Source organism: Brienomyrus brachyistius, chromosome 7 (genome assembly GCF_023856365.1).
Source record: "Brienomyrus brachyistius isolate T26 chromosome 7, BBRACH_0.4, whole genome shotgun sequence".
Lineage (NCBI taxonomy): Eukaryota > Metazoa > Chordata > Actinopteri > Osteoglossiformes > Mormyridae > Brienomyrus > Brienomyrus brachyistius.
Window position 1 is genome coordinate 3,112,655 of NC_064539.1, and position 12,170 is coordinate 3,124,824.

The 12,170-nt window shown below is 53.4% G+C and overlaps 2 protein-coding genes across 2 annotated transcripts; one reads left to right on the plus strand and one right to left on the minus strand.

The window, feature by feature from the left end:
* Positions 1-253: 253 nt before the first annotated feature.
* LOC125745802 (neurofilament light polypeptide-like) lies at positions 254-6,318 on the minus strand. The gene is made up of 4 exons (XM_049019016.1): positions 2,697-6,318; positions 2,443-2,567; positions 1,404-1,675; positions 254-1,077 (listed from the first exon to the last, which is right to left on the minus strand). The coding sequence occupies exons 1-4, from the start codon at positions 3,702-3,704 to the stop codon at positions 512-514; spliced, it is 1,971 nt and encodes a 656-aa protein (XP_048874973.1). The 5' UTR covers positions 3,705-6,318; the 3' UTR covers positions 254-511.
* A 55-nt stretch (positions 6,319-6,373) lies between these two features.
* Positions 6,374-12,151, plus strand: LOC125745815 (phosphoglycerate mutase 2-like). Its single transcript, XM_049019040.1, has 3 exons — positions 6,374-7,664; positions 8,290-8,470; positions 11,982-12,151. The coding sequence occupies exons 1-2, from the start codon at positions 7,248-7,250 to the stop codon at positions 8,332-8,334; spliced, it is 462 nt and encodes a 153-aa protein (XP_048874997.1). The 5' UTR covers positions 6,374-7,247; the 3' UTR covers positions 8,335-8,470; positions 11,982-12,151.
* The last annotated feature ends 19 nt before the right edge of the window (positions 12,152-12,170 follow it).

The window sequence follows — 12,170 nt, forward strand, 5'->3', positions numbered from 1 at the left end:
TGTTACGATGATGGGGAACACAGGTCATAAACGTAAATATTTATGAATATACCTACGTAACATGGGGTGCGTACGCATGTTGTGCACCGTGTATAGCTAAGCCAGTGATCAGCATCCCCCAAAACATAAGTTCGTGAAGATATTTTGAAGGACCGATGAAGTGGCGACAAAACGTATTATGAATGGTTACTGTGTAATTATCCTGGTAAATATCACAAATAAAGACTAAGAGAAAACGCACTGTTCTCAGTAAAGGTGAACTTTATTCCGAGCAAATCAGCCGTTTAGACATTGCAAACATTACAGGTTTGTGTATCATTGACACCATCTCGCGTCATGCTGTGCGCTTTAGCTGCATCGCGGCATATTTGTTTCTGCATTCATACCTTTGTGGCTGTGCTCACTTTACGCCTTTTGATTTTACATGTGGTTTATCTATCTAGTTTCGCTGTATTTGCCTTTTTTGGCGAGAATATTCATTCGTATTCATTCGTACTTCGCACTCGGCCGTTCACTCTTTCTTCTTCTCTTTTGGCTTTTCTTCTTCCTTTACCTTCCCTTCCTTCTTCTCCTCTAGCTTTTGTTCAGCGCCACCTACTGCCGTTTCAGGTTTCTTGGCAGCTTCCTCATTCTTCCCTGCAATTTTCTTTTCATCCTTTCCTTCCTTTCCCTCCTCAGCCTTCTCATCCTTTCCTACCATTTTCTCCTCACCCTTCTCATCCTTCCCTTCCTCTTCCTCCTCTGCTTCCTCTTCCTTTCCTACCTTTTTCTCCTCAACCATCTCATCTTTTCCTTCCTCTTCCTCCTTTGCTTCCTCATCTTTCCCTTCCTTTTCCCCCACATCTTCATCATCCTTTCCCTCCTCTTCCTTCTTTAATACCTCATCTGTCTCAGAATATTTCTCCTCAGCCTTCTCATCTTCTCCTGCCTCTTCTTCTGCACCCTCTGTTCCTCCTTCCCCTTGGTCTTCCTCTTCCTCCCCACCTTTATCTCCCTCATCCCCACCATCCTCTTTCATTTCCTCCTCTTCTGCTCCCTCTTCTTCAGCTCCTGCTTCCCCTTTGTCTCCATCCTCATCTGCAGCAGGAATATAAACGTCAATGTTTGCATCACTGTGTAAATTTAACCTAAATAAGTAAACAAATGACAGAGAGTATTCATCATCAGGTTGTTAACACATTTACATATTTCTTAGAACTTTTATATGCAATAAGCACATTAAAAATAAGCCTATTGGGAAAGGAAGAACAATTAAAGATGTTCCTATTTCACAACTCATGTTATGCAGATATGCAAAGAGAATGTATATCTTTAAATAAGTATGGAGCACAGAACTCTGGGTACCACAACCCCTCCCATCCTAACCCCTCCCACCCCCACTCCTGCCGCCTCTTTGAACTGACCTGCTTCTTCCTGTGTTTCTACCTCTTCTTCCTCCTCTTTTTCCTCATCTTCTGGGGGCAGGCTGGCTTCAGCTCGATGCGCCCGGGTAATGCTGATGATCTCATCTGCAGAGGAGATGGACGTGCTGAGCAGACGCGTGCTGAACAGGTAGGGGGCGCCAGAGCTCAGGCCAGGTGACAGAGTGAACATTGGGCGGGTAAATGAGGGTGCCACAGGCAGGCTGGCGACCACACCCACACCAAAGCGTGTCTCCTCTCCTTCTAACAGCTTCCTGTACGTGGTTTGAGAGAATTGTGAAAATTCATTTATTAGAGTGTCTAGCATAGAGTCCCCAGCAAGACACACCAATAACATGGTCCTCTTTGGGACTGGAGTTCATTAATACTCTACAGCAGGAGTGTAGTACAAACCCCACACCATTAAGATGATCCTCTTTAGGACTGGAGTTCATTAATACTCTACAGCAGGAGTGTAGTACAAACACCACACCAATAAGATGGTCCTCTTTGGCACTGGAGTTCACTAATACTCTAAAGCAGGAGTGTAGTACAAACACCACACCATTAAAATGATCCTCTTTGGGACTGGAGTTCACTAATACTCTAAAGCAGGAGTGAAGTACAAACATCACACCATTGAGATGATCCTCTTTGGGACTGGAGTTCACTAATACTCTAAAGCAGGAGTGCAGTACAAACTCCACACCAATAAGATGATCCTCTTTGGCACTGGCATTCACTAATACTCTAAAACAGGAGTGTAGTACAAACACCACACCACTGAGGACCAGGACTGGAGTTCACTAATGCTCATTAAAGGTCTTTAATCCCAAACCAAAATTGTGTTCACATTTGTTCAAAGGTTTTTAAGTAATGATTTGAGGTGTGTAGTCAGGCTGCTAGTGAAAAAATGTATTGAAAATATATTGTCTTAGACAATTAAATGTGAATGACTATCACCATTATGTTCATAGTGGTTTATTTTTTTTTTAAATGGAAACCTTTAAAAGCCAGTTTTCGAGGGCATCCTGCTACTGACCTGTAAGCAGCGATCTCGATATCCAGAGCCATCTTGATGTTGAGCAGGTCCTGGTATTCTCGGAGATGTCGAGCCATCTCATCCCTGGTGGCACGCAGCTCCTCCTCCAGCTGGCTGATAGAGTCCTGGGGGGAGGGGAGGCATGCTCAGCAGTGCTACATCTACATGCTACATCTACATAACATAGCCACAGTACCCGTGCTAGACAGATCGGATCCCGCTTGTGGAATCCGCAGCGCTGCACTGGCACTGACCTGCATGGCTGTGATCTCGCTAGCCTGCTTGTCCTCCAGCTCCTGCAGCTGCCTCTCCAGTGCCTGGTTGATGCCCCTGTAGGCGTCGATCTCCAGGATCAGGTCCTGCACCTGGCGCCGGCACTCTCCCGCCTCGTCCCTGGCGCTGCGCATGACGTCACTCTGGCGGGCGGCGCTCTCTGCCAACGCTCCCGCCTTGCTGTGGAACCAGTCCTCGGCGCAATGCATGTTGCGCTGTGCCAGCCGCTCGTACTGGGCACGGATGTTGCGCAGGGCAGCAGTCAGGTCGGGCCCGGCCAGCTCGGCCTCGGCACGCACGCTGACCTGTGCACTGTACTGCGCCTGCACCTGCAGCTCGGCGATCTCGCTCTCATGCAGCTTCTTCAGGAAGCCCAGTTCATCCAGCAGGCCGTCAGCCCGTTTCTCCATCTCCGTGCGAGCCAGTGCAGCCTCATCTGCGCCACGGCGTGCCTCCAGCAGCCGGCCCTCTGCCTCCTCCCTGGCCCGGGCCTCCTCCTCATAGCGCTCTTGCAGACTCCTCAACTCCTTTCGCAGGCGCTCCCGCCGGCCGTGGGCAGCCTGCATCTCGGCCCGCGCCTCTTCCACAGCCGCCCGCAGCTCGCGGCTCTCCTGCTCATACAGTGCCCGCAGGCGACTGGGCTCCCCGTGCCGCCGCCGCAGCACTAGTAGCTCCGCCTCCAGCATGCGGTTGCGCTGCTCCAGCTCGCGCACATGGTCAATGAAACCGGCAAAACGGTCGTTCAGCTCCTGCAGCTGGGCCTTCTCCTGCGTGCGCACTTGCCGGAACTCGCAGCTCACCTGCGTTGCACGGTTGAAGTCCAGTTCGGAGGAGGGCACGGGCCAGCCCAGCTGCACGGAGGCCCTCTGTGGGACGGCGCAACGAGAAGAGAGCATCACGCCGCTCCGTGCTGCCACCCGGGGGCCGGTGTCCAGGAAGCGTCTCCGCGACAGGGAGGGGAAAAAGGGCTCATAGCCGCTGGAAGTCATGGCCACTCAGCGCCGGGGAGTGCTGCTGTTACGGGGAGCCGAGTCTGTGCCTCTGCCTGGAGGGATGCAGCCACTCTTATACGACGCAGAACTCATGCATTTTCTGAGGCAGCAGAAACAGAATCAATATAGCAGCATGCAGTCCTGAGCCCAGAGAGAGAGAGAGAGAGAAAGAGAGAGAGGGAGGCAGTTAAGCAGACAAGAAATGATAGAAAGTAAGAGGGAAGGAGGGAACTTTAAGGGTGCTTTAAGTCGGTTTGCAGGAAGTAACCTGAGACCTTCTGTCCGATGCAGGAAATCACCAGAACAGCAAAAGGACCCAAGGTCATTCAAAGAAAAGTATCCATGATCCCTCCTGGAATATTTATATAAGGTTTTCCTGCTTTCAGGAGGAGAGTGAATTCTGCAATGCAGAAAACCGGAGACAGCAGTAAGGCGCTCTCACACACAAAATTCTACAATGCTGCCCCAAGTGGGCTTAGTAGGTCACTGCACATCCATATCTCCTTACCAATGATCAGCAACTGCATATACCTTCAGGGTGCTGTAAGGAATAAGGGTGTGGTCACCTTGTGTAGAGGGCTACATACACATGCTCAGATGGTGCAAAAGTAAGCAGAACACAGGACGAGACCCATGTAATGAAGAGGACAGCCCTCATTTGGAGACCATCTTCCCCACATAGAATATAAACCGACACAGAATAACATGATAACACACAAACTCCTCAAGATGTGCGACAGAACTGAGACAGATTTATTTATTGTAAAGTACAACTAAAGCAGGCGGGCACTGGTATATACCCCCTTTACAGTATGCTGATCAGGATATTTCAGAAAACATACCACAAAAGTTACAGAATTTAAAACCACTTAAGGCAATTTACTCATCATATGCCATCAAATACAGGGACAGGACCCCCTCCGACATCCAATCATAGATGGGGACACGACCCCTCCGACATCCAATCATAGATGGGGACACGGCCCCCTCCGACATCCAATCATAGATGGGGACACGAACCCCTCGGATATCCATTCATAGATGGGGACAGGACCCCCTCCGACATCCATTCATAGACAGGGACACGACCCCCTCGGATATCCAATCATAGATGGGGACACGACCCCGTCCGACATCCAATCATAGATGGGGACATAACCCCCTCGGATATCCAATCATAGACGGGGACACGACCCCCTCGGATATCCAATCATAGACGGGGACACGACCGCCTCGGATATCCAGTCATAGACGGGGACACAGGACCCCTTGTAAACAAGATTTTGGATGGGCACGGGATCTCATCAGATACCCAATTGGGGATGGGAATAGGATCCTGTCGAATACCTGACCATGGACAGGGAAGTGACCCTATCAGATACACACCTGATCCTGGATGGGGACAGGACCCTATCAGATACCCGATTGCAGACAGAGAGAAGGACACACCGGATATTCAACCGCGGATGGGGACAGGACCCTGTTAGATACCCGATTGAAGACAAAGACAAGGACCTACCGGATATCCAACCACAGATAGGGACAGGACCCTGTTAGATACCCGGGAATAAAAGCTAACAACATCCTGCCAGATGCCTGATCATAGATCAGGCATAAACAGAATAATCAGGGAATAACTTGAAACAAAAGCATGATTAGAAAAGTGTGGTGACCTTTGTGAAGAGCGAGATCTGCCGAAAGTCTGAGCAATCAGTACTAGTCAGAAAACAGCCACTTTGCCATAAAAGGCCATAGGGCTGCTGCCCATGAGTGAAGGAGAGCCGAAGCCTGCTGGTAGGTCTAACCCGCATCATTTAGACACTGCCTATGTCCTGAGTTCCTCAGACATATATTAATCTCTTTTCCACTAAAGCAGTGTTTCCCAATCCAGTCCTCGGGGTGCCACAGACAGTCCAGGGAGCTGGGAAGCAACTGGAAGGTAGCAAAAATGTGGACTGTCTGGCAGGGAGCTCTTAGGGAACAAAAACACAGACTGGCAGTGGGTCCCCGAGGACCAGACTGGGAGACACTGCTCTGAAGTATAATGTTTCCTTCAGAAATACTTCGTTAAATCCAGCTAAACCTCTGGTGGGTATGGTAGACTGAATCAGGTGACAAGGACAGGACCTAGGAGCATGGCATGAGCCAGAGTGACGGCACACGTCGGTGGAATAGAAAGAAGACAGTGATATTTTCAGGAGGGGCTGAAACTGGCAGCGTGGGCGGAGACAGAAGCTCCAGCTTGTGGGGAGGGGGGGGTTGCTGGATAGACACCTTTTCCAGCTTACTAGAGGCACAAAAACCTCGACCGCACCAATTTACATGCATCCCTGGCTAGAGTGACAGGAGGAAGTGATCAGCAGATCAGAGCCTCTGCTGGTCCTGAGGAGCCCCACTTTGCTTGCAGTACCGGGTCCTATCTGTACTGTATATTACTTATACGCCCTTCCAGACGCTTGTTGGCTTACCTTGAGTGAATGCTGCACGAATACATTCCCAGAAAGGCTGAATGTCACCTGGGTACCTTCACTTTGGGGGCGGGGGGGCAGGGGGAGGTTCCTGCCGCAGCCCATCCTGAGTCATCACTGCAGATATGCTTACTCACCCCTACTGAATGCTGGGCCGCCCCCATGGCCCCATCTAACCCCCCCCCCATCAACCACCTCCCATGTGCTTCCTTATGGTCTTCTGCCGAACAAAAGTCAGGTCAATCCTGTGCCGCCCCCCCCAACAATACAATATACATGCAAAATATACAGCGTGCCTCCCTCTGTTCGCGTTGACCTAACTGTTGTCTTTTCACTACACGGCAGCTTATTTTCTTATTTTTGGTTGCATTTGATTACGTGAGACGTGTGCTTACTGCCTACCGGGTGATTAAATGAATAAGACCTCCCTGATACACAGAGCTTTTTCTTCATCTAAGCCACTTAAAATATGTTAAAAATGTATCTATTAATACTTAAATTTATTTTATAGACGCTTGGCCAGCTCTAACAGCACACTGGCTGAAAAATACCGATGTAGACAATGGCTGCTGTCTCTGGGGCTTGAGCAGCTGGTTGACAGAGATGTTTTGGACTCAGAGGTTGTGCAGCACATTTTCTGTGCCTGCAGCTGGATGAGTGGGTGCTCCTACATACATTGTTATTAATTCACTGCAGGCTCATTCTGCCCATTCTGTAGCACAGATACATTGTGACTCTCCCTCCATTGGTCTTTTACTCGTCCTCTTCTCTGCCTCTGGCTCCATCTGATCTTTAACAGGTTTTTTCTTTAGCTCCCTCTGTAAAAGTCATGTTGCTATTTTAACTCTGTCCCTTCCTGCTCACAGACGCCCCATAGGTCCAGAGGATTGGTTGGCTACCCTGTCAGTCTTTCAGCTGGAGAGCTGGGATTGGTTGATGCGGCACAGGCCCCACCCAGCCATGTTTGTGGCTATAAAAAGAGGGTGTCTGCTGTAACTGAAGCTTGCTGTGCCCCAAAGGGGAGGGTCAGGCCACCACTCTGCTCGTGACGGTAAAAGTGCGAGGAACAGCCATGACCACCGCCCACCGCCTCGTAATCGTGCGTCACGGTGAGAGCACCTGGAACCAGGAGAACTGCTTCTGCAGCTGGTTCGATGCCGATCTGAGTGAGAAGGGGCTGGAGGAGGCCCGGCGCGGGGGGCAGGCCATCCGGGACGCCGGCCTCAAGTTCGACATCTGCTACACGTCCGTGCTAAAGCGCGCCATCAAGACACTGTGGACCATTCTGGAGGGCACGGACCAGATGTGGCTGCCCGTGGTGCGCAGCTGGAGGCTGAACGAACGCCACTACGGTGGCCTAACAGGCCTCAACAAGGCGGAGACGGCGGCCAAGCATGGAGAGGAGCAGGTGAAGATCTGGCACCGATCCTTTGACATCCCACCCCCTTCCATGGACCAGGAGCACCCCTATTACAAGACCATCAGTGAGGTAAGAGCGAGAGGCCGGCACAGCAGCCCATTATTTCTGGTTAAGGATTGGCTGTCGTCCACCCCCCCCCCCATCCCCACCACACCACCGTAGTGCAAGGATTGGCTGAGGGGAACCAATGCATTTTGATCATTGTTCCTAGAGACTCGAAGAACCAACAAGAAGAACTTAACTAAAGGCATTTGGGGGGGGGGGGTCCATCTTGGTGAGGCTTCAGTCTGGACAGTGTACCTATAGGGAGCCGTAATGCAATAACTCAAGTTCCCACGTTAAAGAGAGCAAGTCCTTTTCTCTGCTCAAAAATGATGTTGTCTGAATACTGATATGTTGCTTAGATATTAACAGGTAAGTACAGGTGATTAACACACAGCTGTCATCCGTACAACAGCGACCCACAAGACCATAACTCCAGAAACAAGTGTAAAATCGCCTCTTTCTGGATTCCAGGTTACGGGACTTAAAGTACATTTCAACCGAATGCTGCGTAACAGCCTGGGAGCCAGAGTGTCACTGGCATTCAGAACTAAACCAAACGTTTGTTAACTAACCGGGTGAGCAATAGCGGTTTGGGATATCAGCTCCAGACAACCAGAGTGAATCGGCTATAATTCTGTCCTACCCCCAGTCGAGGAGCTACAAGAGCCTGAAGGAGGGGGAACTGCCCAGCTGAGAGAGCCTCAAGGACACGATCGCACGAGTCCTGCCATTCTGGAACGAGCACATCGTGCCGGAGATCAAGGCTGGGAAGAATGCTCTCATCGCAGCGCATGGCAACAGTCTCCGTGGCATCGTCAAGCACCTGGAGAGTGGGTGACGCCGATGCCAAGGGCCGATTCGGGGGGAGCGCTTGGGAAAGGTCAGAGGTCACACGGCGTATGAGGGCGAGAGAAGAGCAGGGCCTGCAGCTGCATAGAGGCTGCCGTATCATTCCGGGGTTACGGCAACTCTATTAATAAGCACTGCCTACTGGTGTCATGGCGGGTGAGGTGCACGGACGGGGCGACGGGCAGAGAGGCAGGCGATCAGGCAAAAACAGGGTAAACGGGGATTTATTGAAGCAACGAGGACTAGGAAACATCGCACGCCAACTAACATCAATGACAGACACGGAAACAGGGGAGACCAGGACTTAAATACATTAAAGCAGGGCAACATAATCAGACGGGGCTGGAAACAATCGGGGAAGCACACGTGGGTAATCAGGGGGCGTGGCACACATGAGGAGCGGACGGGTCAGGCATCACAGAACCCCCCCCCCCAAAGGCGCGCCAGGGAGGAGGCGACGAATGGGAGACAGGAACCAAAACCTAGAAAACAAGAACCAAAAACCATCAACGAGGGACCGGGAACAAGACGGAGACGCAGAACAAGGCAAGGGACAGGACGTAAGATAGGAGCTGACACAGGACAGGGAAAGCAGAGAGACAAACCAAGAAAGGGGACACAGAGGGAACAGGAGGAACAAAAGGAGCGGGAGTGACGGGAGGGAACGACGGGAAACCAGGAGCGGAGCGGGGCAGAACAAAAGGACCAGGAACCGAGAAAGGGGGAGCAGAGAAAGGAGGGAAAGAGGCAGGAGAGAAGGGAGAGAAGGCGGGGGAACAAAGGGGAGCCCGAGGGAGCCCCAGTGGGCGATGGGAGGCGGCCGGAGGGGCCGCAGCCAGCCGGGAGGCCGGAGCCGGAGGGGACCCCGGAGGGGCCGAGGAGACCGGGCGAGGGACCAAGGCAGGGGCCGAGGAGGGAGCAGGAGGGGCCACCGGGGAAAGGGACAAGGAAGCAGGAAGGGACCTCGGCGAAGGCCCGGAGGAGGGGAGAGCTGCCGCAGGCAGCGCCGTCCAGGGACGGGCCGAAGGTAGAGGCCCCGTAGGCGACCGAGGAGCTGCCATCGGGGGGCCCGCAGGAGCCCGACGAGACGCCGGACGAGGGACATAGGCAAGGGGACGAGGTGTTGGAGGGGGACCAGCAGGCGACTGCCGACCCAGCGGGCAAGCACCCGCAGGCGCTGCGCGAGCCATAGCGCAGGCGAGGGAGGGAAAACCAGGGGGCCGGGCGGGAGGGACCCCCGCCCTTCGTCTATGCCCTCTCCCCCTACGGGACACAGATATAAGGCCCCTTGGTCAGGGTCGGGCACGTCGGGGTGAGGGACGAGGAGTCACGAAGAAGTTCCCCGAGGGGTCCCATTCAAGCTCCTCCACCTCCGGAGAGGGAGGAGCCAAGATGGAGTCCTCTGGGACATCCTCGGGGACTAGGGCAGAAGGGACTGGAGCTGTAGGCGGAGGGGGCGCCTCGGGAGCTGCTGCAGGCGGAGGGGGCGCCTCGGGAGCTGCTGCAGGCGGAGAAGGCGGCTGCGCAGGCAGAGAAGGCGGCTGGGCAGGCGACTGCGCTGGCGGCTGCACGGGAGCAGGGTCCGCTGACGGCGGCGGCTGCACGGAAGCAGGGTCCGCTGACGGCGGCGGCTGCCCGGAAGCAGGGTCCGCTGACGGCGGCGGCTGCACGAAAGCAGGGTCCGCTGACGGCAGCGGCTGCCCGGAAGCAGGGTCTGCTGACTGCGGCGGCTGCCCTGGGGCGACATCCACGGGCAGTAGCGGAGGGAGCTCCTCCGCCCAGGCGATCGCAGCGGCCCGGCGAGTTCTCCGGACCGGGGAAGCTGCCCGGGGAGGCAGCTTAGCAGCGCCGGGGACCCTCGCAATGATCAGGAAACGCTCCCGATCACTTGCAGGGAGAGATGCAAGGACGAGGGTGCTCGCCCCCAGGGCGATCGTTGGTCTCTTCCTCCTCCTTCTCTGGCGCACGGCGGTGGCGGGAGGCAGCGCGACGTCCGTGAAGACGGACGGCGAGAGAACAGGCTCCGGGTAAGGGTAGAGGAAGGGTTCTTCCTCCTCGTCCTCGCTCGAGGGCCAGAACATGGACACGGGGCAGGTACCCCGATGGATCGTCCCCAGGGCTGGGGCCAGGACGGGTACCTCCTCCTCGTCCTCCGACGAGATCCAAAGCCTGGAGAGCGAGCAGGCTCCCAGGCGGATCGGCTTTTCCGGGATCTTCCTCCTTCTCCGCTTACTTTTCTTCTTTTGGTCTGTCATTCTGTCACGGCTGGCGATAGCGGGTGAGGTGCACGGACGGGGTGACGGGCAGAGAGGCAGGCGATCAGGCAAAAACAGGGTAAACGGGTATTTATTGAAGCAACGAGGACTAGGAAACATCGCACGCCAACTAACATCAATGACAGACATGGAAACAGGGGAGACCAGGACTTAAATACATTAAAGCAGGGCAACATAATCAGACGGGGCTGGAAACAATCGGGGAAGCACACGTGGGTAATCAGGGGGCGTGGCACACATGAGGAGCGGACGGGTCAGGCATCACAACTGGAGCCCGAGGGAGGCTTCAGGTTGCACAGGCGACCTTGTTACGATCCTCAGTCTAGGGTAGAGGACCGTCAGAAAGGTAAAGGGAAAGGAGAGGGGAAAACAAGACAACCAGGGGATGGGAAAAGGGAACACAGGAAACAAAGGGATCTTTTTTTGTATTTTTTTATGTTTATTCACACAGACTTTCACAAACAATAGGGTAACAGACTTCGGGAGTGACACGGCCAAAACAATAAACACAGCGCTAACGAACTAATTCTAAACGAAATGAAAAGATGAGAAAACAAAAGGACACAGACTAAGCCTAACTCCCTAACCAAAACACAGAATAAGCCACACGTACGCAAAACAAAAGTCACTCCCTACGCACTTAACAGAAATGAACACACAGAACACAAAGCCGCAACACAGCAACCAAAGGGGCGAGGCAAAGAGAGTAGTCAGGAGGAAGGCAAGAGATCAAAATCAGTAAACAATCAAAACCAAAGGCAAGGTACCGAAGGGGCAAAGCGAGAGTCAGAGATCAGGAAACCAGAAATCTGTCATACACAAGCAATCAACACACAAGCAATCCAATAACAAAACCAACAGTGAGCAGAGCTGCTGCTACTCTCCCGCCATGGCGTTTTAAGTCATAAATGCGGAAGTAGCGTTGAAGCTCGGGGCGTGACCAAGTCCGGGAGGCGGAGTCGAAGGGAGCTGGGCGACGATCAGGATCTGCAGAGCCACCCCTCCCCCTGAACCTTACGGCACGTAACAACCTTCACACAAAGGTCACAGAGTCCAGCAGGCCGGGGCGGCCACCTAAAGGAAAAAGGCCACAGGTTCAGCCATTTGGTCTATGATCCGAAGGGAAAGCGCTTTGCAAATCCTCCACCCATGTCAGAACTGGACCATGTCGATCTCTAACTGGGTCATCCTTGCTCCCCCCCCCCCCCCCCCGCAGACATGTCCGACGCCGCTATCATGGAGCTGAACCTCCCCACCGGTATCCCCATTGTCTACGAGTTGGACCAGGACATGAAGCCCGTTAAGCCCATGCAGTTCCTGGGCGACGAGGAGACTGTTCGCAAGGCCATGGAGGCTGTGGCAGCGCAGGGCAAAGTCAAAAAGTGAGTCACTTCAGGGCTGGAAG